General features: G+C 43.4%; 1 protein-coding gene across 4 annotated transcripts in view; it reads left to right on the top strand.

Annotated features, from left to right (window-relative positions):
* SMG6 (SMG6 nonsense mediated mRNA decay factor) overlaps nucleotides 1–24,348 on the top strand; it is a 243,348-nt gene that overhangs the window by 92,151 nt on the left and 126,849 nt on the right. For all 4 annotated transcript variants that reach the window (XM_036267778.1, XM_036267779.1, XM_036267781.1 and 1 more), the window contains 2 exons: nucleotides 16,090–16,206; nucleotides 17,807–17,975. In XM_036267778.1, the coding sequence (XP_036123671.1) occupies nucleotides 16,090–16,206; nucleotides 17,807–17,975 (286 nt within the window). The remainder of the gene's footprint in view (nucleotides 1–16,089; nucleotides 16,207–17,806; nucleotides 17,976–24,348) is intronic.

Below are 24,348 nucleotides of genomic sequence, written 5' to 3'. Positions count from 1 at the left end.
CTGACTCCTCAAGATTTATTTGATGGCTCTAATCTTTGTATTCTGGAAGCTTCTTAGAAGTCCAAGAGACCCTTCCTATTCTGGGTACCTCTCTGCCATACCTATCTCAGAATTTTTGTTTTTTCTGTATTTGCAAATTCTGTCAAACTCTTTTTAAAATTATTTGGGAAGCCATAAAATGAGAAGAAATTTAAAAATATTTGTTAATATGCAAACTGAGCACTTCTTTGCCCCTCTGCCTCCCATATCATCCTGATTTCTCTGAATCAGGATGTCTGCAGGCATTATCTCTCATTAACTTTTACTTTAAGACCTAAGTGCTCCTGAAACTTAATGCCAGCAAAGGCGGGTTTCAAGCTGTTTGTCTGAATCAGCTGCCAACTCTCTGCCTGCTCTATCAGAAGGGATATAGCTGTATTAAGTCCTCCTCACTGTTGCACCAAAAGCTTCCTTATATGTTGGCTAACGGGTATGCCTAATAGGAAGCCTTCTTCCCTTTTCTTCTTCACAACCTTAAGTAACTTTTGGTACAAGACACTCCAGGTCTGCTGATGAAATTTCATAGGGACTTACTTGCCTGATGTAATTAAGAAGCTGCCATTCTTATATTCTCGTCTGTAAATGTTGGGGAAGAGGCAATCAGTGTAGAAGGAGAAACTCTGTCCTACAAGATCTACTTGTAACTCTTTCAGATGAGATGCTGGAATGGCCGGCCCTCTTCTGCTGGGACCCATTCCTGAGGGATTCTGCTAGTGCCAGCATGCCATTCTGTTGGCAGCAGTTCAGCTTGCCCAAGAGGTGACATGTTTTTTAATAACCCTGGAATGAGGCAGGAAATTCTGAGCAACAAAAATACTAATCCAGAAACACAACTAAGATGGAAATGGCCAGAATGTGTTTTGAATTGGTGATTGATGGGTTGACTGATGGATTGATTTCCCAGGATCTGTAGGAATATCATTTCTAAGTTGCATGGATATTTTCTGGAAGATGTTAAGCACTCGTTTAGAAGTATTTTCATTTTTTCTTGTAGAGAGTAGAAATGGTTTGCTGTCTGGCTTGCCAAAATGTATTGATAGAGCCCCCAGGACATTTCTTGACTCTAGAGTGCCATATAAAGGTGGAGTGAAAGCCAGGCTGTCCACTGGAGAAGGCCTAGCACTTCTGTAGATTATTTTCTCACCTTCAGAAGGTAGCAGTTGTGTTGTCACGCTATAAAGAGTTTGAAATCAACTAGATCAAGAATCTGAATCCTCCACTCAATCATTTATCATGTGTGACCTTGATGAAGAGAGTTAACCTATCCTTTCCAAGGCCTGGTTTCCTTGTCTATGAAGTGGGGTATGTCGCTGTCAGTTTGCAGGATTTTTCTAAATCTCTCTCCCTCTCCTTTCCTTTCTAAAATCAATAAAGAAAAAAAAAATTTTTTTTTAATCTGAAATGATGAGTCACACTAGCCTTTCAAATGTCAGTTCTCTAATTTAAAAATTTAAAACAGTTTTGAGGTGTATTTTAGACTACACATATTTAAAGCGTACAAGTTGGTGAATTTTTACACATATATACTTTTGTGAAATCATCACCACCTGCAAGATAGTAAACAGCGGCTCTCTCATGGGGCACACCCACACCTCTCCCCACCCCTTCCCCCCAGGTGCATTTTCTTTACCTCTCTCTGTATTCTAAGCTCCAATGGCCCTTCTTTTGCCTCTGTAACTTGTTTCCTGAGCCTTCCCCCAAAAAGAAAAGAAAAAATAGTAAAAGTATCCTTCACCACCAAGTTTCCTTGTGCCCCTTTGTATTCCATCCTTCCTTAACCCTCCCCCTCCCAATCCCCAGGCAACCCCTGATCTACTTTTTGGCAGTAGATTAGTTTGCATTTTCTAGAATTCAGATAGTATATTGTGTCCTGACCCCCTCTGTACTCCGCATAATGATTTTGCCATTCATTTATGTTGTTGATTAGTTCAATAATTTGTTCTCCCTTTTTCCCCCCACTTTTAATTTTTATTTATTTTTTAAACTTATCTTTCTTGTTGAATATATTACAGATGTCTTCCCCTTTTTTCCCCATTGATCCCCTCCTCCCCAATCCCTCCCCTGTCCTGCCTTCTCCACACTATTGTCAGTGTCAATTGGTTATGCATATATACATAGAAGTTCTTTGGTTTATCTCTTCCCGCCCTCCCTCCCCCCTTCCCTTTGAGAGTCATCAGTCTAACAACCAATTTGTACTTCTTAATTACTTCATTTTTTCGCCCATCCCCCGAGCCCCCTCTCATTTGGCAAGCAGCAAAAAGTTCTCTGTATCTATGAGTCTGTTTCTGTTCTGCTTGCTCATTTTGTTTGTGTGGATTCAATTGTTGATAAATACGTATTTATTTTTGTTGTTGTTCTACTTTAAGAAGACCCTTCAGCATTTCATATAATACTGGTTTGGTGGTGATGGACTCCCTTAGCTTTTTCTTGTCTGGGAAATTCTTTCTGTGGCCATCGATTCTAAACAATAGCTTTGCAGGATAGAGTAATCTTGATTGTAGGTCATTACTTTTCATCACTTCGAATATCTCTTGCCACTCCTTTCTGGCCTGCAAAGTTTCTTTTGAGAAACTGGCTGACAGTCTTATGGGAGTTCCTTTGTAGGTAAGGAACTGTTTTTCTCTTGCTGCTGTTAAGATTCTCTCTTTATCTTTATTTAACCTTTGGCATTTTGATGATGGTGTGTCTTGATGTGGACCTCTTTGGGTTCATCTTGTTTGGGACTGTCTGTGCTTCCTGGACTTGTATGTCTATTTCCTTCACCAAGTTAGGGAAGTTTTCTGTCATTATTTTTCAAATAGGTTTTTAATTTCTTGCTCTCTCTCTTCTCCTGGTACCCCCATGATGCAAATGTTGGTACGCTTGAAGTTGTTCTAGAGGCTCCTTACACTGTCCTCATTTTTTTGGATTCTTTTTTTCTTTTTTTTTACTGTTCTGATTGGGTGGTTTTTTTTTTTGCTTCCTTATATTCCAACTCAGTGTTTTGCTTTTTGGCTTCACCTGCTCTACTATTGATTCCCTGTAAATTATTCTTTATTTTAGTTAGTGCAACCTTCATTTCTGACTTGTTTTTTTTTTATGTTGTTGATGTTCTCACTAAGTTCCTTGGTGTTCTCCTTAAGTTTCTCAAAGCTCTCACTAAGTTCCTTAGAGTTCTCACTTAGTTCCTTGAGCATCCTTATAATCAGTGTTTTGAATTCTGCTTCTGATTGATTGCTTATCTCCATTTTGTTTCTTTTCTTGGAATTTTGTTCTGTTCTTTCACTTGGGACATGTTTCTTTGTCTCCTCTTTTTGGATGCCTCCCTGTGATTGTTTCTATGTATTAGGTAGAGTTGCTGTGTCTCCTAGGCTTCCTAGGGTGGCCTGTTGTTATAGGTGTCCTATAGGGTCCAGTGGCACAGCCTCCCTGATCACCCCAGCTGGGTCCTTGAAGTGCCCAGTGTGGATTATACATCCTTCTGTTGTAATTGAGTCTTGATTGCTGTTGGCACATCAATGGGAGGGTTTTACTCAGGCTGATCAGCTGCAAGGACTGGCTGTGCCTACTGACCACTGGCCTCTGACCCGCTTAACGGATCAGCGGTGTAGGGGCCCAACACACAGAGGAAGAGTTACTTCAGCAGAGTTCTGGTACCCACTGAGTCCACTCATTGAGTGTATCACTTGTGGAGGTGGTTGGGTGGTGGTGCTTCACCGTGGTCAGAAACTGTCCGCTGGGTGTGCTGGCTCTGGAGCAAGGTCAGCCTCTGCCTGTGTTCTACCTGGGGCCACGAGGCATAAGCTACAAAGTGGACTGCAGATGGCTGCTTATTGTGCTGGGCTTGGAGGTGCCCAGGAAAAGCCAAGTTGTGAACCAAGGCTGGCTGCTTCTAGTGCCAGGCCTAGGGCCACTTAATGAGAGGTATGGGGCTTGCTGAGACCAGGTGCTGCCTGTTAGAGAGATTTTAGAAAAATCTGAGGCAGAGATAGGCCAATCGTATGGAAAAGCCATTGGAAACAGTTTGGGTGGGCCCAAAGGTTGGGTGGGGCAGGACCTCAGGGAATCACCAGGGCTGGGTGAAGAGTGTGAACAGGTTACTGGAATCCCAGATATGGCTGCTGTCTGCTGCTCCACAGAAGGGCTCACCAAAGGAACAGTGGCCTCCTACAGCAAGTCTGTCCAGGAGAAAGCTGTCTCTCCAGCTCTCGCCCCAATGCCGAACAATTCAGTTCTTCCCCATATGTTTCTGGTGCTTTTTAAGCTGCCTCCCCAACACTGGAGCCCAGAAGGAGCAAGTCCAAGTAAGTTCGTGTGCGGGCCCTTTAAGAGGAGCTGCTTGGGACTCTAGAAGCCTCAGCCTCCTTCAGCCTCAGTTCCTGTTGGTTTTACAGCCAGAAGTGATGGGGACTTCTCTTCCTGGCACTGGAAGCCTGAGCTGGGAGCCTGGTGTGGGACGGGGACCCCTCACTCCTCAGGGAGGACATTCACAGCCGAGGTATCCCTCCTGAATTTTATCCGCCACATGTGGGTGTGGGGCCGGCTTATATGCACCGCCATTCCTCCTACCAGTTTCAATTTGGCTTATTCTTTAATTTCGGAGTTGTAGGACTTCCATTCAGCTTGATGTCAGGCAGTTGAATGATAGTCGTTCTGTAGTTTAGTTGTAATTTTGATGTGGGAGGAGGCGAGTACCGTGTTTATCTAAGTTGCCATCTTGACCAGAAGTTCTGCTCCCTTTTTTTTTTACTGAGTAGTCTTCCGTTGTGATGTACCACAGTTTGTTTATTCATTCCCTTGTTGATGCACATTTGGATTTTTTCCAGTGTTTTGCAGTTATGAATAAAACTTCTATGGCTCTGGCCAGTTTAGCTCAGCAGTTAGAGCATCGGCCTGCGGTCCAGAGAGACCTGGGTTTGGTTCCCGCTAAGGGCATGTGCCTTGGTTGCAGTTTGTCCCCAACCCTGGTTGGGTTGTGTGGGTAGCAGCCGCTCGGTGTGTCCCTTTCACATCGATGTTTCTCTCTCTCTCTCCCTCCCACCCTATCTAAACAAAAAATGGAAAAAATGTCCTTGGGTGAGGATAAAAAAAAAAAAAAAAAAAAAAATACTTCTATGAAAATTCAATTGTAAGGCTTTGTGTGGATAAATGCTTTCATTTCTCATGGATAAATACATAGGAGTGGTATAGCTGGGTCATTTAGTAAATGTGTATTTTAACTTTTTAAGAAATTTCCCAACTGTTTTCCAAAGTGTTTGTGTCATTTGTATGTGAGAGTTCCCATTACTTCACATCCTCACTAACACTTGTTGTTCTCTGTCTTTTTGATTATAGCCTCGGGCTATATATAATATATCCTAGTGGGTGTGGAGTTATATTTGTTGTTTTGATTTCCCTAATGACTAATAATGTTGAACATCTTATTATTAAGTGCATGTTGAGCATGTACTTCATTGCCATCCATATATCTTTGCTCATTTTTTTTAAATCTTACTAAGTTGAAAGAGTTTTTAAATATTCTAGGTATGAGTCCTTGGTCAGATATATATTTTACAACTATTTTTCTCAGTTAGGAAATTATTTCTGGCTTCTCTTTTCATTTCTGTCCTTTGAAGAACAAGTGTTTTTATTTTAATGAAGTGTATTTTTTTTTAAGTTTGATCTTTACAGATTTATTGGCAAAGAGGCAATTTAACACTGTAAGATAGCTAATGCTGCCAATTTTTAAAATTTCTTAATATCTATCTGATTAATGGTCTAAAGCAATGTAGCACTGAAACTGCATACGCAATTTTATTTATGAAGAAAACAGTACTAAAGCTCATGTTTTAAGCAACTTTCCCCGCCATGACTGCCCTTGTTAAGAATGTACATACCATTAGTTTGAGATTTATACCTTTACTTATTTTTTGAGCAGCAAGAACATGTTTAAACAGCTCAGTTAGCTTCTGCAATTCATTCTTCTGTCATCTTTCTTCACTTTCTCATCACCTTCACTTTGTACTGTTTGACACGGACTTTACTGATCCAGTGAGTCATAGCCTTGATGATGAAGTTCTCTTGCTTTACTCCTTGTTCTTTAGACAGAAGTTCTGTCTTCAGTGAACTTTCCCTTCTTTTTTTCTGATTTTCCTTTTGGTTGCCCCTGGCAATTTCTTGCTCAGTCCAGATAAGGAGCCACATAACTGGGCATCTCCAGCAGCTCAGGCCAGGCAGCACAAGGTGAGAACAAGGATTGCAGCATCTTCACACAGTAATCAGCTAATTGAGCTGTCCCCAAAATGTTAAGTAGCTCTTTTCTATGTAAAAGAAAAATGTTTAGAATCCTGTGTCAGATCTTTTTGGATTTTGTTTGTTTGTTTTCTTACTTTAAACTTTTTATTTTTAAATAATTATAGATTCACAAGAACTTGAAAAAAAAATGTATGGGTAGGTCTTGTACACCCTTCATCCTTCTGTAACATTAGCATGTTTCATAACTTTAATACAGTATCAACACCATGAAATTGACATTGGTACAATACACAGATCTTATTTAGATTTCACCAGTTATACATGCACTTGTTTGTTCGCATGTGTAGTTCTGTGCAATTTTTATCACACAGGTAGCTTCATGTAACTGCTACCACAATGAAGATGCAGAACTGTTCCATCACTACAAAACTCCCTTGTGCTACCCCTTTAGAACCATCCCTGCCCCTTTTTATTCTCAAATCCTAACCCCCATTTCCCACCTCTATAATTACATTACTTCAAGAATGTTATATAAGGACCTCGTGGCACAACGGTAGCGCGTCTGACTCCAAGAATGTTATATAGCACTAGCAGGTTTGGCTCAATGGTTAGAGCTTCGGCCTGCGGACCAATGAGTTGAGGGTTTGATTCTGGTCAAGGGCATGTACCTCGGTTGTGGCTCGTCCCCGGCTCTGGTTGGGTTGTGCGGGAGGCAACCAGTCGATGTGGCTCTTTCACATCGATGTTTCTCTCTGTCTCTTTTCCTTCCTCCTTCCCTCACACTCTGTCTAATAATAAGTAGAAAAATATCCTCGGGTAAGGAATGAAAAATAAAAATAAAACTAACATATAAAAAAAAGAAGAACGTTATATAAATAGACTCACACAGTATGTAACCTTTTGAAATTAGTCTTTTTTACTAAGCATAATTCCCTGATGGCCTCTCCCAGTTATAGATGTATCAGTAGTTATTTCCTTTTAATGGCTGAGTAATATTCCATGATATGGACGATCCACAGTTTGTTTACCTAACCATTCACCCATTGAAGGACATTTGGGTTGTTTCCAATTTTAAGCTATTATGAATAAAGCTGCTATGAACAGCTTTGGGTTGTTTCCAGTTTTAGGCTATTATGAATATTTAGGCTATTATGATTAAAGCTGCTGTGAACATTTATGTACAGATTTTTTTTGTGCAAAAAATAACTTTTCATTTCCCTGGGATCAATGCCCAAGAGTGTAATTACTGGGTCATATCATAAGTGCAGTTTTAGTTTTAGAAGAAACTGCCAAACTGTTTTCCAGAGTGGCTTTACCATTTTACTTTTTCATTAGCAATGTATGTGTGATCCAGTTTCTCTGTATTGTCACCAGCTTTTTGGTGTTGTTACTATTTTTTATTTTAGCTATTCTGGTAAATGTTTAGTGGTAACTCCTTGTAGTTTTAATTTTCATTTCCTTAATGACTAATAATGGAGAACTTTTTTTTAATCCTCATCCGAGGATATTTTTTTCTATTTATCTTCAGATAGAGTGGTAGAGAGACAGAGAGAGAAAGAGAGAGACACACGACCCCAGCCGGGGCGGGGGACTGAACCTGAACCAAAACCAAAACCGAGGCATGTGCCCTTGACTGTAATTGAACCCTCGACTCTTTGGTCCGAGAGCCAATCCTCTATTTGCTGAGTCAAACCTACCAGGGCGTGAACATCCTTTTACATGCTTACATTTCATCTGTACATCCTTTTTCATAAAATGTCTGTTCATATCTTTTACCCATTTTCTAATTGTTTGTTTTCTTAATGTTGTGTTTTGAGAGTTTTTACATATAATCTAAATGCTAGTCCTTTATAACGTGTAGTTTGTAAATATATTTTCCCAGTCTGTAATTTGCCTTTTCATCCTCTTACAGAGTCTTTTGCATAAAACTTTTTAATTTATATGAGGTCCAGTATATCAGTTTTCATTTTATAGATTGCGCTTGAAGATTTTTTTTCTATTATTTTCCTAAAAGTTTTACCGTCTTGTTTTACATGTAAGTCTTTGATTCATTTTAAGTTAAGCTTTTATGTAAGGTGTGAGATGTAGGTCAAGGTTAATTTTTTTCCTGTTCTCCAGCACCATTTGTTGACAAGGCTCTTCTTCCTTTCTTTGACTTAACATTGGGAAGAAGAATTCCTCCCTCTTTGTTCTTCTTTTTCAAAATTGTTTTAGTGACTCTAGGTCCTTTGCCTTTTCATATAAACTTTAGAATAAGCTTGTCTTTGTCTACAAAAACTTTGCTGAGATTTTGGTAGTAATTTTCTTAAGCCAATAAATCTTTATGGGGAAAACCGACATCTCTACAGTGTTGAGTCTTCCAATTCATGAACATGGTAAGTCTCTCCAGTTATTTAGGTTTTCTTTGATTTCTTTTATCAGCATTTTGTAATTTTCAGAATAGAGATTCTGTACATATTTGCTAGTTTTATACATAAGTATTTTATTTTCATTGGCATTATTGTAAATGGTATTGTGTTTTAAATTTTGATTTCCACACAGTTGGTATCTCAGAGCTTTTTGTGCAGAACTGTGGTTGGAGTAGTCTGAGGTTTTCATGTTCATAGCAAAGGAAGACAGAGCAGTTGGAGTTTGAAGGCATTTGAAAGCCAGGTATAGAAACTGTGGATATAAGAGCAGACAGACTTGAATTCACATCTCAGCTCTAACAATTACTGACTCTATGACTTTGGACAAGTCATTTAACTTGTTTGAGCCTGTTTCTTCAACTGTCAGAAAGGGAGAATACTACTCCTTTGCAAATATTTTATAAAGCCTTGAGATAATATATATAAATGGCTTTATGCCTAACACAGGTCTCAGTATAGTTTAGTTATTATTTCTGGCCACAGTAGAGTCATGTCATACGTGGTGAGGATTCACAAATGAGAGAGGCAAGTAGACCTACTGTTATGAACAACAGACATTTCTTGAACCCCTTCATATGCTAATTTTCAAGGATATGGAATCTTGACATAGCTCCTTTCCTCAAGGGGCTTATAATTTTGTTGGGAAACATGTTACATGTATAAAAATTCCAAAACAAGGTATCACTTGTTAAGTTCCACATGAATGGGGCAGACAGTGATACATCAAAGAACTTTCTCGTCCTGGGTTTTGTTTGCCCTTTTGGACCCTGTTCAGAGAGGTGGCTTCTGGATGTTGTTGATGAGAGAATGTGTGGAGGTGGAAAGGGGGTGTGTACAGATTTAGGGGAAGGGAGTCACGTGGGAATATGTAATTAATTTTTATACTTTCCCCAGTAAACCATCGACCCTTTTTATGATGTCATGAGGGATTCCTTAATTTTGCAGCTGCTTCCTGATTACGTCAGAGAGGAGCCTCTCACTCCACAGCCTGGAGCTGCACTCATACAAGAATTGGAAACAAATGAAGTGCTGAATATCTAATAGCTTCCACAGGGAGAGCCAGTTCAGACTTCCCAGACCTCCTTATGCAAGGTCTTCCTCAAGTATTTCTGACCCCCTGAAGTGTCTTTGTTCTGGAAAGACAGGACTGGCCCAGAGCCAAGTGGGCAGGAGCCTGGGGAATCCTTGATGCATACCTCCTTCCCTCCCTCCCTCCAGGTGTTCTGCAATCCCAAATTTCTGCCCCTTTCCTGGATCTTGTTTGGTTGGTGTTATCTTTCTTTGAGGTCTCAGAATCCTCTGCCCTCTGCCGACGGCTGAGATTATCAGAGAGTTTTGACCTGTTCCAGTTCATCCCCTCCTTCCCCCACATATCTCCATCTTCTCTTGATTTTCTTTCTGCAGCATTTTTGACATCTATCACTCCTTGACAATCCATCTTCCACCTTTCTTATAAGAAAGATGTTACATTTATTTGACATTATACAATTTATGAAGTACTATACATATTGTTTTGTTTTTTTTGTTTGTCAGTCCTCACCCAGGGATATTTTTTCTATTGATTTTGTTGTTGTTGTTGTTGTTAGAGGGAGTAGGAGGATGGGAGGGGGAGGGGGAGAGAAACATTGACTGGTTTCCTCCCACAGGTGCCCTGACTGGGCCAGGGATGGAACCTACAACCCAGGTATGTGCCCTTGACTGGGAATCGAGCCCATGACCCTTCAGTGTGGGGGCTGACGCTCTAACCAATGAGCCACACTGCCCAGGGTTGTAATTTCTCTTAATTCAAACAAGTTCATGCCCTCTTAGTTTCCCTCCTTGTTACCTTTTTCTAGCTACAGTTGACCCTCATTTATCGCGGTTAATCAGTTCCAGACTCTACCGCGATAAATTAATTTCTGCGAAGTAGGACTCTTTATTTATATAGTTGTCCCTTACCACTTGGCGCTTTGGACTTTGAAAAAACCACGATAGAGTGAAGCTGTGAAAGTCGAAGCACAAAGTAGCGAGGGACAACTGTACCCTAATCTGCCCTAAATGCTTTAACTAGATTAATCTTTATGAACTACTCACCTCTGCTTCATTCAGAAATCTGAGTAAGTAGGTGCCTTCTTCACTGCCTGCTGAGTCAAGCCTGTGTTCCTTGCTGTGGTGTTGCAGGCCCTGTGCTTTGTGGTCCCCGTTACAAGGCAGGCAGAGAACAGTGCTTGCTGACCGGGAGCCTGCCTGGAGTGTCCCTACCTACATGTGTCCTTAGTATGTACACGCAGACCCTCCTTTATTCTGCCAGTACCATCTTTGTTTATATTTTGCAGCCCTGCTCACAAGTGCTGTCTTCTTTTTTTTTTTTTATCCTCACCCGAGGACACCTTTCCACTTTTTGTTCAGATAGAGTGGGAGGGAGGGAGAGGAAGAGAGAGAGAGAGAGAGAGAAACATTGACGTGAAAGGGACACATCGAGTGGCCGCCACCCGCACAACCAACCAGGGCCAGGGACAAACTGCAACCGAGGTACGTGCCTTTAGCGGGAACCGAACCCGGGTCTCTCTGGACCGCAGGCTGACGCTCTAACCGCTGAGCCAAACTGGTCAGGGCACAAGTGCTGTCATCTATGAAACCTTTGTACACTAGCCGAAAATTATTTCCTCTGATGACAGAAAGCACTTCTATCTTCCTTATGATAAGCATGTAATACATTGTCTTGAATTATAGTTATTTGGTTATCTGTGTATTCTTCCTGTCTTCATTAGATTATCATCCTCTTATGGACAGGATCCTACTTTCCTCGATATCCTGCAAAATTGGGCACCCAAATAAATATTTTTGGAAATAATGGGATAGGTCACTTTGTTAGGAGGTTGGGATTTCCTTTGCCTTCACATATACCCACTAGAAGAAGTTAGAGTTTTATAATGCTTGAAAATCCAGAAGGAATAACAGGCATGACAGTAAGGGCTCTTTGGGAAGAAACCCTCTATGTTTCTCTGTCTTGTCTAAGCTGTACCCTATTTGGGAATATGTCATGGTTTGCCTTCCACCCAGTCAGCCTTACTGTGTTCTGCCATTGTGCACAAATAATGCTCTTCGGTGTATTGGTGCTTGATTCTTCTGACTCACTTATTCTGCACCTCAAGGAATGAACTTATGCCCTGATAGCATGGACATCTCTGCTTTTGCTCTGAGATTTTGTCTAGTTCTTACAATGACTGCCTCCTCCACCTCCTCTTGAGCCAGCATCTGCCACAGAGCAAACAGCAGCAGTCAGAAGATGCTCTCACTGCCCACTTCCTGTACACAGGGAGGTTTTGGTGGGCTGTTCAGGAACCGTGCCAGCCCTGTGTCTGACTGGTGACTGACTCATGAGAAAAGCATCCTTATGTCTGAAAGATAAGAGCCAACAAATCACCTCCAGGTGGTATTAGTTTGGAGGTGACTGACCATTCATTTCCTCTCTTTGGGAAGAGCCTGTGGGGAGGGAATCAGCGAGTAAGAGGTCTTGCCTGCATTCTTCTCCAGCTATTAGTGAAGCAGCCAAGCAAATAGTTGGTTCTCTTTGGGAAATGGCTAGTGTACCCCACTGCCCTCTGAATCCCTTCTGCTGCTGTCATGGTATCAGACTTATGTGTGTCATCCATCCTGTATCTTCCCTTCATTACTCTTCTCCTCTTGCCAGGAAGCTGGCTGTGTGCACCAGGGGAACCCTGTTTATTCCATTTCGGCCAGATTTTTTTTTTAGACCAGCCAAACCTCATCTGATAATGGTTTCCTCCAAATCTCTCCCTGATTCAAGAGTTGATCAGAAGTGATGGTTCTGAACTACTGTCCCTTTGCTGGGCTTAAAGGGTCCACGCAGGTGGGCCTGTCTTTTCTCCCCTCCTCTTCCTTCTCCACCCCTTGTGCCTCACTCCCATTTCCTGCAGGAGGATGCTTTGCCATCCTGGAGCCGTCAAGCACAGCTTTGCTTTGGCAGCATCGTCGCACACACACTGGTTGGAGAGGGGACATGTTTATCACTTTTCCTGGAGATTATCTGTTTAAGCACTTCTCTGACAGTTACAATAACAAGGGCAGTGTGTTGTGTTTCCCAGCAGAAGGACACTTGCTGTTGAAAGATGTATAGCACTAATTAGAAATACATAACATCCGGCCACATGGCAGCCTTCTCCCGGTCGCTCCATTTCCTGATTTCATACAACTTTGACGACAGTTGGTTTATGTTTTCCATGAATATGTTCTCAAAAAATGAGAAAGTCTCCCTGTTGCATAGGAGTGAAAAGAATATTTCTGTCAGAGCAGGTATTTGGCCACAGGAATAGTGGGAGCAGTGGTCACTTGCCCATCTGAGAGCATGTGGGAAGGGGCAAAACCAAGTTCAGACCTCAGGTGACTTTCTTAGTAAGAAATATTTTTGTCTGGCTTCCTTAGCCAAAACCATCCCCCTAAATCCTGAGCAAGCCTGCTTTTGGAAAGAAGGGGAAAGGCTGTTTCACAATGTTAATGAGTTCTTCAGCTCATGTCAGGCTCTTGCTACCTGACACAAAGCCAGAGGAACCCAAGCAAATACCAAGGCAAACAATGCTTTTTCCTTCCCCACCCCACATCATTTGTTGGCCTGGCCCAGCCCAACTCTGGGGATATATATGGGCATTCGTCAGATGGGGGGCCAGTTTCCCAGGTCTGGCCCCAAAGTGGGTAGACTCTGGGAATCTGGATGCTGTTTTTCTGCCCACTTGTATGAGAGTGAATACTTTTCGGGAAGTGGCATCATATGACTTCTAGCCCGCAGAGGCCCAGGTGAAGTGAAGAGCATCTCCTGAAGATTCCATGGCACTTAATATATTTCTCAGTGGAGGCACTGAGTTTCGGTTGCCATGGATACTTGGGTAAATAACTGTGTGTTTTTCCCACCTGGTTGAAATGACTTACAGTTTCAGGGACCCTGTTTTATTTGTATCTGTGTTCTCCACAATACCCAGCACAGGGTTGAGCACATTGTAGGTGCACAGTATGTGCTTGTGGTACCATTGAACCTTAGAGATGGATAGGCCTTTCAGAAAGGACTCCATATGAAGTGGTCAGTCAGAGGGCTGACTGAAATCCAGGCATTCTGATCACCAGATAGCTGTAATATTACCACCTGATTGATCAGAGCAAAACAGCTTAGTGGTTTATACCTCCCCATCAGTCAGACCAGACACCCAGCAGTGAGTGCTATTAGGCTCTTTCCTGGGAAAGGTGGGAGACAGGGAAAGAGCTGACGTGATACAACCATGGCCAAGAGCACAGCAGTCATGAAGCTGCCTTTTAGCTGCTGCTCTGAGAGGTAGTTGAGCCATTCTAGACCTTTACAGCAAAGAGGCTCCAGTTGTTGCTCCCCAACCTAGTCCCCAGACCTTATTACAGAGGCTTAAAAAATGAGCCAACCTGAACTCACTAGAGGCCACAGGTATCATTTGTTCTTCGGAAGTTCATTCTCCCCTTGAGCCCTAGCCTCCACTTTGAATTCTGAGAAATAGTCTAGCCTGAGATTGCCATTTCTTATACAAATAGAAATGAACTTGGTTAAAGTCATTTCCCCCTGCCCCATCTTATTCTTATCCAGGCGAATGAGAGTGTCTTATTGTAACCTTGGGCTTCTTGAAATACTAGTCTCTTGGAGCTAAGACCCCTCTACCCTTATCCCTTCTAAGGGCCTTCAATGTGCTGGTAACTTCTGCTTAAATGCCCAGTTGATGAGGAGACACTAATGTGTACTCAGTGTGTCATCCACCAGGATGTGGTCTCCACTTGTCCTGTCCTAGCTTCCTCTGGACTTATTCCTCCACTCCAGGTTTTGTTGCTAATTAGAGGCAGGCTGCTGGCAGTGCTTGGCAGGAGCCTGGGCTGAGCTGGGATGGTATGTCTAGACAGTGCTGCTGTCTATCAAGGGGTTGGAGGGGAAATGTTGGCAACTTTTCTTGGGATAGCTTATACATCTTCCCCTTTCCTACTTCCCATGCTCTCTCCTCTTGGTTCTTAGATGCCTGTTTTAACAGAGGTTTAAGGCCTCACCAGTGGTGGTCTATTCTAATCACATGGATTGTTACCACTTCCTTACTGCCTGCCACAGTGGAGTCAGAAAGTGAGAGGGTGGCATTTGGAACCAGTGGGCATATGCTGGGATGGCTGGAAAGCCACAATAGAAGAATTGCTACACTGATGCTATTCTTACTGTTGGGACCTTCTGAGCAGCAGCCTGCTCCATCTCACTCCCATGGCTTTCTAAAGTGGTTTGGAGTGGCTTTGTATACTCCATTCATGTTTGCTCTGGTGGAAAAGACAGTTAGGAATAACTGGTTGTGTAGCACCTCCTGGAGTAAAGACTTCAGTTAGGCTTCATTTGACAAGGCTATTGTCAATGAGGAGAGTGGGGAGGGGTCTCCTCCTTGGTTATCAAGGTTAAAATGTAGGCAGGAACAGAGATCAAACATGTGGCTAATTATCCTTTTAACACTTGGAGATTCTGAGCTTTCTCCTGTATTGCAGAGGAATTAACAGATTAACTGCTGCCAGAGCGAGTGAGTCTGGCCCCTGATTTCATCTGTGTGTGTTGGTGTCTCTTCCTCTGAGGCTGCAGATTGGACTGCTGCCTTCTGTTTGTCACCGGTTCCTTGCAAGTCTGGATAAAGTGGCTATCAGGGAGGGCCATTCATAAGGAGTATGTGCAGGCAATGGTTTGGGGGGAGGTATAATATATATATATGTATCTCCTGCCAAATAATAGCTCTGGCCACCACCAAGGTGGCTTCTTTCACTGAGCTATAGTCAGAACGAAGTTAGCCAGGCTGAGAAAGTGAGGGGGGAAAGGATGCTGGTATTCGGAGCCAGATTTATTTTTTAGCCCTTGGGGAAAGAATTTATGAAAATAAACTAACACAGCTTAAGTGCTTGTTATGTGCCATGCACTGCCCTGTATAAAAGCAATTCATTCAGTGAAATAGGTTATTTGTAAGTGTCCTGTATTCTCTTAGGAGAAAGAACATAGAGGAGGTAAGGATGGAACCAAAGGTTGGTGATTCAGGAAGATAATTTTTAAATTTGTATTTTTATTAACTAATTAAAAGCAGAGAGCTTGCAGCTCCAACTTGAACTTCCCACCTTGGTATAACTGGTGCTGGGGAAGTGATGTGACACAGAATTTACACAGTTGATCCATGTAATGCCCTTTCGAGTGCTTACTTATATACCAAGCATCGTGGTAAGTGCTCCAGGTGCATTCTTTTAGTTAGCCTTACAACTACCCTTTGACAGAGGGAGTATTACTGCCTCCAGGCTTGGGTGAGGAAAAAGAGCTCAGTGATGTGACCAAGGATGTGCACTAGTGAGGTAGGAGAGAGTAGCCATTGGCCCCCAGTGTATACTGATGAGAGTTTCATTTGCCTCTCCTCAGACTGCTTCTCGGAGGAGTGTCGCTCTGTGATCCAGGAGCAAGCCGCAGCCCTGGGCTTGGCCATGTTTTCTCTCTTGGTGCAGCGCTGCACTCACTTACTTAAGGAGTCTGCCAAAGGTAAGCAGATGAGGGGCCCCTTGACTGGTTGGTTTTCCAGCTGCCTGGGCCCTGTCCCAACAAACTCAAAATGCCACGCTGCTTTCTCAGGGTCTTCACCCTCTACTCCATTGTTCTACTTCCCAACATCCCTCTATCCTTTTGCCTACATAATTAGTCCCACCTCTTTTTCCAGTCTGATGACCTTTATGGCCCTGTTTCCTTTGTGTAGAACTATTCCCGTTCTCTTTTCTCCTTTAGTAGTTAGGATTTTCACTGTATCTCTGAGCTGCTCTCTGTTCTTGCCACTTAAAAAAACCAGTAAAGTGAGTTTCCCTTTTTATTCATAATTGATGTTTTGGTTTTCCCCTCTTACCTATTTGTCTTTCTTTGTCTAGTGGGTGCTATAATGGTTCTGGACCAACCATCTTTGGAGACTCGGTGGACCAGAACAGGGACTATTTTTAACCCTTGGGTTGAGCAGTGTCCTAAATCCTTTAAAGCAGCTGCCCCTAGAATTCCATGCCTGATTGCTGAGCCATGTAAGGCAGAGATGAAGGTTGTACCTTTCTTTCAGCTCCAGAATCAGTATTTGTGAATAGTTTGGCCCCTCTGTCATCCTCCTACTTCATCAGCTTTGTGAATGCATCCAGCCTCTGAGGCTTCCTTTTTTGGGGAGGGAAGGTAGGGGGTAACTTTTAATTTGGAAACAATTACAAATTTATAGAAAAGTTGCAAAAATTATACAAAGAACTCTTACAATACCCTTTACTTAGATTCTCCAGTTGTTAGCATTCTACCATATTTGCTATAAATTCTCTCTCTTCCCATATACACACATACTTATGCTTATTATTTTTCTTCTAAACAATTTGATTCTAAATTGCACACATGGTAGCCCTTTCCCCCCAAATACTTGATTGTGTGTTTCCTAATAAAATACTTGATTGTGTATTTCCTAATAACAAGGACATTCTCTTACATGACAGTACAGTTATCAAAATCAGGAAACCAACACTGATATAGTACTATTATTGAATCTACAGACCTTATTCAGCTTGTACCAATTGTTCTAAAAATATGTGTATGTTTTTCTGGTCTAGGATCCACTCTAGCATCACACTCTGTATTTAAATGTCCTGTCTCTTTAGTCTCTTTCAATCTGGAATGGTTTTTCAGCCTTTCTTTGTGCTTTATGACCTTGACATTTTTAAGTGTACAGGCCATTTATTTTGTAGAATGTCCCACAATTTGGGTTTCTCTGATATTTCCACATGATTAAATTCAGGTTATGCAGTTTTAGCAGGATCTCTGTTGCCATCTCAATATTGTGCTGAAGGAAAGCTGAAACAGGGGTCAAAAGGCCAGAGTAGCAACTTCAGCCAGGCCACAGGTGGAGCAGAAACAGCTGTCTGCAGGGGCAGACCCAGTGCACTGGTTCTCTCTTTGTCCTGCTTTTCAGAATCCTTTTAGGTGCTGGCACTTGTCCTTCGCTTCTGGGCCCAGCTGTCCTGTGGACTTGGTCTCCCTTCCCTAAGAGCTTGCTGCCGTCCCAGCGCCCCAGGCCTCACTGAAGGGCCACAGCAGACATAGGCCCAGTTCTCACCCTTTGCCTCTGCAGCTCAGCCATCCTCTTCTGAGGACGAGGAAGACCAAGATGACATCAAGGTGTCTTCCTTTGTCCCGGACCTGAAAGAACTGCTCCCCAGTGTGAAAGTCTGGTCAGACTGGATGCTCGGCTACCCAGACACCTGGAATCCTCCGCCCACTTCCCTGGATCTGCCCTCACAGTGAGTCAGTCTGCTCATTCCTTCCGCACTGCTGGCCTTGGCCCACCTGTCTTCCCATAGCTTCCCTCCCAGTTCTCTTCTTTGTTTCGTCTCACCCACAGCCCCTTGTTGCTCTCATCCCTCCTTATTTGAACTTTGTGTTTTTCTTCCTTGAACACTCTCCTTGTCTCCTCCTGATGTTTTAGGCTATTTTTGCCTATGATTTGGTCTATTCCTCCTCAGTCTCTCTTTTTCTCTCACCTCATAACTTGCTCTGTTTTGTTCTTTTTTATTGCTCTTTCTCTCTCATTCATTTCATAGTATTCATGCTCACTGTTTCTGCAGCTACCTCTTGGGTATCAGTGTGTTCATGGGAGACTTTGTCTCTTCCCCTTTTAGTTTATCTCTGTGCATATTTCAGGCTATCTCATACTGCTTCTCGTGCTGTTTTGTGCACTCTGTGTCCTTGCCTTCCTCTCACGACATTGTAGTGTATGGGAAGGGATGAGTGCATGCACTTCTTTATTCCATTCATTTCTTTCCTTGTCTCATCAGCATATCCCACCCCCATCTCCTTGTCTCTGTGTTTCAGTGTGGTGTCTGTCAGGGCATTTGTAGGTGTGGGGTGTGTTGATCTGGGGTGTATATATATATGTATGCCTGGATGTGTCTATGTAGATCTGTTTGACTTTTTTCTTTCTTTTTAAAAAATTGTGGTAAATATATTTATATCTATAAAAAAATACAATAAAATATATATATAACAATTTGCCATCTTACCTATTTTTAAGTGTACATTTCAGTGGCATTTTACATTCACATTGTTGTACAACCACATATGGCTATTTCTTTTGTCTGTATCTGTGTGTGCATTGTATCTCTCTGTATGCTTGTTTGGGTCTGGTTGTCTCTGTGTGTCTGAGTATCTATCTGTATTTAAGTGTGAAGGTCTGTGTGTTTCTGTCTCTGGGGATCTATCTAAGGGTCTTTCAGTGTGCTTGTCCATGTCTGTATGTATGTGTCTATGTGCCATGTTCATATCTGTGTCTGTCTCTGTCTGCCCTTGGGTGTGTGGGACTGTTTGTGGGGTTCATGTGTCCCCAGGGTTCTGTTTCAGTATGTGTGTCTGTGTCCATATCCATGTCTGTCTGTGTTTGTGTCTGATTCTGGATCCATGTCAGCAGGACCAGTCTGTGCTTTGGTACTGTCCATGTCTCTGTGTGTGACTGTTTCCTGTGGGAGTGTGTATTTGTATGCATGCCTGAATATCTGTGTCCAAGACTACCTGTACCATGTTTGTGTTTGTTTGTGACTGGATCTCTCTGTTGGAGGGGGAATTTCTGTGTGTGTGGGTCTACCTGTATCTACCTGCCTCTGTCTGCTTCACCTATGTCTCTTCTCCTGCCTCACCTATTGCCTGCTTGCCTCTGCCTCTCTCTGCTGCCTGTCTCTGTCTGTCTTGGCTTGTCCCTACCTGCTTGCCTCTGTCTCTTTGTCTGCCTATGTCTACCTCTACTGTTTTTGTGTGTCTGTGTCAGGTGTGAGTAAATTATGTCCCATGAGCTAAGAATGGTTTACATTTTTTTCATGGCTGAAAAAAAATAAAAATATGTCATGAATTGTGAAAATAGTATGAAAGTCAGATTTCAGTGTCCATAAAGTCGTATTGGAACACAGCCATGCTTATTTGTTTGCACTTTGTCTGTGGCTGCTTTCACTCTTTCTCTTTCTATCACTATCTCGCTCTCGCTTGTTTCTCTGTCTCTGTCTTTGCCTCTCTCTCGTTCTATTTCTCCTTTCTCTCCCACCATTTCTCATTCTTTATATTGTGGTCTCTGGCAGTAGTGCACTCAGAGCTCCTTCTGGCTCTGTGTTGGTTGTGTATGTGCGTGTTAGGTAACAAGCATCCATACCCAGCATCTCATCATTCTCCCATGCTTCTCTGAGAGGAAAATACTGGAGGATACAGTATGGAAACCTAGGCTTCTGCAAACAGCACTTCTAGGGAGTGGGTGCTTCTCTGGGCTGGGAGCCAGCCATGTGAATCTCTACTCATAGGTGACCCACAGAGGGAATGCTGCAGCAGAGATTTCTGGCCAGTAGTTATTGATCTTTCTGTGTGGACTGTGTAGTCTGACTCTCCCTCCTCTCTCCTTCCTCAAATTTCTTTCTTGTTCTTTACCCCAACATGTGCCCCTGGACTGTTTGGCCCTCTTTCCCTATGTCTCCCCCCCGCCACACACATACACTCCCCCAGCTCTAATTCTGTAACTGTGTGAGTGATGCTCACAGCATCAAACAGTTCTCTGCATCCTTCCTATAAACCCTCCTCGGTTTCCAAAATGCACTCCAGGTTGAGGCCTCGTGAGCCATGGTTAAGCCCTGAGCTGGGCAGCTATGTCACACAAAGGAACTGACAGATCTGCTAGCTAGGGGTCAGCTGTTTCCCAGCCATGTTCCCCAAAGAGTTAACTTGTACAACCTCAGACTTTTCAGGCTGTTAATCTATAATGCCGACTAGGCAATTTGCAGTTTTGGAAAGAAATGACAAAGAAAGGCTCAGCTCTCCAAGTATCTGAAGCCACTGCTTCTGAGCATGTGCAGGGGTCACAGAGCGTTCCTCCCTTCCTTTTGGGGTGGGGAGGCAGACTATTTGTTCCTGGAGCCTGGGCCTTCCCTGGGTCACCTTACCTCACAACCCCAAGTCCCTTAGATATGGTCCATCCAGCCCTTGTTTACCCATATCCTGGGCCATTGGGCCTGTTAACTCTCTTCTGCGGCTGTCTCCTTTCATCCCTCCTCCCTCTCTCGCTCCCTTTGGCTTTTGTTTGGCTGAGGAAATGGAAAGCTCACACAGGAAGTGCTGGGCCTCATTTGCTTGAGGTGCTGAGTCTGTTTTTTCTTTGGATGCTGCAGCAAATGGCCCGTTGCCGGCTTATGCGAGCTGCTGCCCATCTTTGGGCAAGGGCTCAATCAGCAGCTGGGCACGTGGTCCTGAGCTACAGCCATCCCCAGCTGAGCTTCACCTCCTGGGCTACAGAGAGGTGGGGGTTGGGACACTTGACACAGTTGCTTAGTCTTTTTAGACTTTTTCACAGGAGAAGCAATTCTGACCAAATAATATATTAAATCTGATTTCCCAGTAAACAAGTTCCTATAGCTGTGGGAACCATTTACCCTCTGATGAATCCAGGCTAGTCTAGAGAAATCTGTATGGTAGAGAAAAGAGTCCCCTTCTGCCCCATCTCTCTCTGCAGGGTCAGCAGCTGGTTGTCTCTGGAATATAAATTTAAGCATAAAGAAGGGGCATTGTTGTTCTGGTGCCTGACCACAAGGCATGGTAGTTTGAGGGCAGGTGCTACCATTGGACAGAACAAACCTGGCCTGACCACCGAGGGTAGTCCTTCCTTCTAGCCTTCAGATCCAAGCACTGCAAAAGTGGTATATGAATTTATCTTCTTCCTTTACCAGTCTTTCATACAGTTTCCTAACACTTACTGAGTAAATACTGTGGTTGAGAGATTGGCAAGATATGGTAGTTCTCTGAGTTTCAGAGTTGATCTTATGCCTACTGATCTTTCATTTTGTGGAGCCTTTTCTTTGAGGCCATTAGGAATGACATAATCTGGATAGTTCTGTAGATGTCAGAAAGTAATTCCTCCATCACTTTTTTAAGGTTCTTGTGTGATCTTCATTTGGGAAGGCTGAGGAATGCTCTCAAGAGAGTAGAAAGGAAGGGGTTTCCACTTAACAGCTCTATTTTGCGTGCTTTCATTGGTCTTTGCCTGAATTTGTTCTTTGCAAAGACAAATTTCTCATTTATAAGTTGGCCAGATAGCCTGCATTTTAGTTTGTTTAGCCTACATTTTAGTTTGTTTCTCCTCCAGAACCCTCCATCCCCAAATTGTCTACCTGACACACTTGGACCCTTATTTAATCTTGCTCCCTGTCTCTCTTTTGTTACTATCTTTCCTTGTATAATTAGAGAATCATTTTGAAGCATCCTTCACTTTCCTAGGGGTATTCCAAATCTCATCCTTAGTCTCCTTGGTTCTCTCCTCTTGCCCATATTCCTCTTCTTTCTGGTCAAGTCTACTTTTCCTAGGCAATAGCCACGTAGGCACATGTGGAACACTTAGGGTGATAAGGGCAGAATTGCAGGGCCCTTCGTGCCTTCCCACACAGTGGCACTTCGTATGTGTGCTGGGTCAGCGTGTAAGTTAGGTTGACTTCCCATTTGTACCTGTTATAATAAGATGGCTTTATATCCCAGGAGATTTTGGTGCAGAGGATTATAGCAGAGTATGGAGAGTGGCCTTGGGTCACTGTAAGAGACAGTGTCAAGTGCTTTGGTCGATTTAGAACAGACCACAGTGTTTGGAGGGGCCATCTGCTTATGGGGGGTGTGAGAGGAGAGGGTTAGCATATTTCTGTGCTAGGCCTCTTATTAGAAGGGAAAGGCAGCTACTCCCTATTTTAACATGTAAGCTTGAGTAACGTTATGAATGTCAGGTGATAGAGGGGAGCAGAGCAACAGGCTTCCACAAGCCTAAGCATAGTGACCTCTTGCATCTCAGGACCTTTGGCAAGGCTAGGGCAGTAGAACAGCCTACCTCATTTCAGAGTCTCTGCTGAAGCCAAATCTTCCCTCATCTTGATCTCTAGTTCTCAGTAAGCGAAAGAGTCAGGGGACTTTGAGAACATCCAAACCTAGCCCAGCTGTGGCAGTTGGTTTATTGCTTTCAGCTGGTACTTGAACCCAGGTCCTGGTCTTGGAGGCTTTCCCAGGTTTAATCCCCAGAGCTTTCTCTGCAGCTGTATGACACTGCGCTGACCCCGAATGAGGATAGGAAAATAGAACCAGTGCCAAGCCAGAGTCTCTTTTTCATTTGGAGTCTGGCTGTCTGCCCATGACCAGGGTTACATAATGGGAAACATAGCTGGGGCTCTGGAGAGCCCGCGTTTCACCAGGCTGCCCAGACCTTCGCATTCTGATGCTATATATCTTCCTAATTGTAGCTCAGATGCATTTATCACACTGTTGGATTGGAATACTGTAAAAAAAAAAGGTGGGGGGGGGCTCCAGAAATTCCTGGACTTGCTGCTTTTCCATGGCTTGTCTTGTATAGTCTACAGAGCATGCTGGAAAGGACTTATAGGAAGCCCTCTGAGGTGCTGTCACATAGGAAGACATAGGGATATGTAGGGAGTATGCAGTAAACTAGTTTCCTCAGGGAGCCTACATGTGTTAACCCTGTAGGATGAAATAGAAATTCTTGAGTTAAAAAACAGCTAGTTCACTCACCCTCATAGGGCAGCACTGAAATAAGAACTAATCCTGAGTCTAATCGGCACCCCTTCAAGGACACTTAATACGTCTTCCCAAAAGGGCATTTTAGGAGGTCACTAAGTAATAGTCCATCAGCACTTCCCTGAAGGAAGTGGTGGTGACTGTGGGAAGCCCCTTTGCTACCCTGGCTCCCCACCCAGTCTCCCTGGCTCCGGGTTAGGGCGTCAGCACTACAGCCTGGCACCAGGGGGTTCCTCTTCCTCCAAGTGCTGAGTGTGGGGCACACGTGATCTCTTCCACGGCAGGAGCCTCTGTCCCCTCCCCACTCCTCCCACAGGACTCCTTGTGAGAGGAAGGGTTGTTGGCCTGAGGCTCCAGTCTGACCCCACCAGGGTACAACAGCTGACCCCAGGGAGAGTACTTTCCAGCTCTAGGCTGAGGTTATTTGGGTCCAGTGTGTGCTAAACTAAGAAGACGTGTTGGAGTGGTTACAGCTAAAATTTAGAGAGGCAGGAACCGTGAGAATCAGCACCAGGGAGGCCGCCGAGGGCTCCACTCATGCCGTGGAGATGTCGAGGTCCCCTGGGGTCTGCTCTTTCCCAAACACAGAGTGCTGATGGGTTTAACACACCCTAGTGATGTGACAGGCTATACATATGAATGTAGCTTGGGAGAACTGAAATCACATAAGGCCCTAAGCTAGATAGAAGTTGAGGGAGGCATAGTAGAGATACTCGAGAAGTCCTGGAATGAAGTTACTGTGACCTGTTGTCGGCCATAGGACTCCAACTGCACCTCTTAGAACATGGAGAAGTTTATATTCTTGGAGTAGTGTGGGGTGTCTGAATTTCAGAATTTTACTTGCCATATTGGGCAAAATTAATAAGTTGGGCACTCTCCCAAGAGCCCAAGTTGATTTACTGGATTCAGGTCCATTTCTGTTATTAGCTGCTTACTGCCTGCAGTTTTCTCCATTTGGGCCAAAAGTCCTCCAGGGCTACAATGGTCTTATGTTGGCCATTGAACCCTATGTGGACAGTTGTGGGCTAGAGTATGATGGTCCATAGGCAAACAAGTTTTTAAAAGAGCATATTGCGTATCTTA

Source organism: Molossus molossus, unplaced genomic scaffold (assembly GCF_014108415.1).
Source record: "Molossus molossus isolate mMolMol1 unplaced genomic scaffold, mMolMol1.p scaffold_m16_p_19, whole genome shotgun sequence".
NCBI classification, from domain to species: Eukaryota; Metazoa; Chordata; class Mammalia; order Chiroptera; family Molossidae; genus Molossus; species Molossus molossus.
The sequence above is the reverse complement of the archived record's forward strand: the minus strand, read 5'-3'. Positions and strand labels throughout refer to the sequence as shown.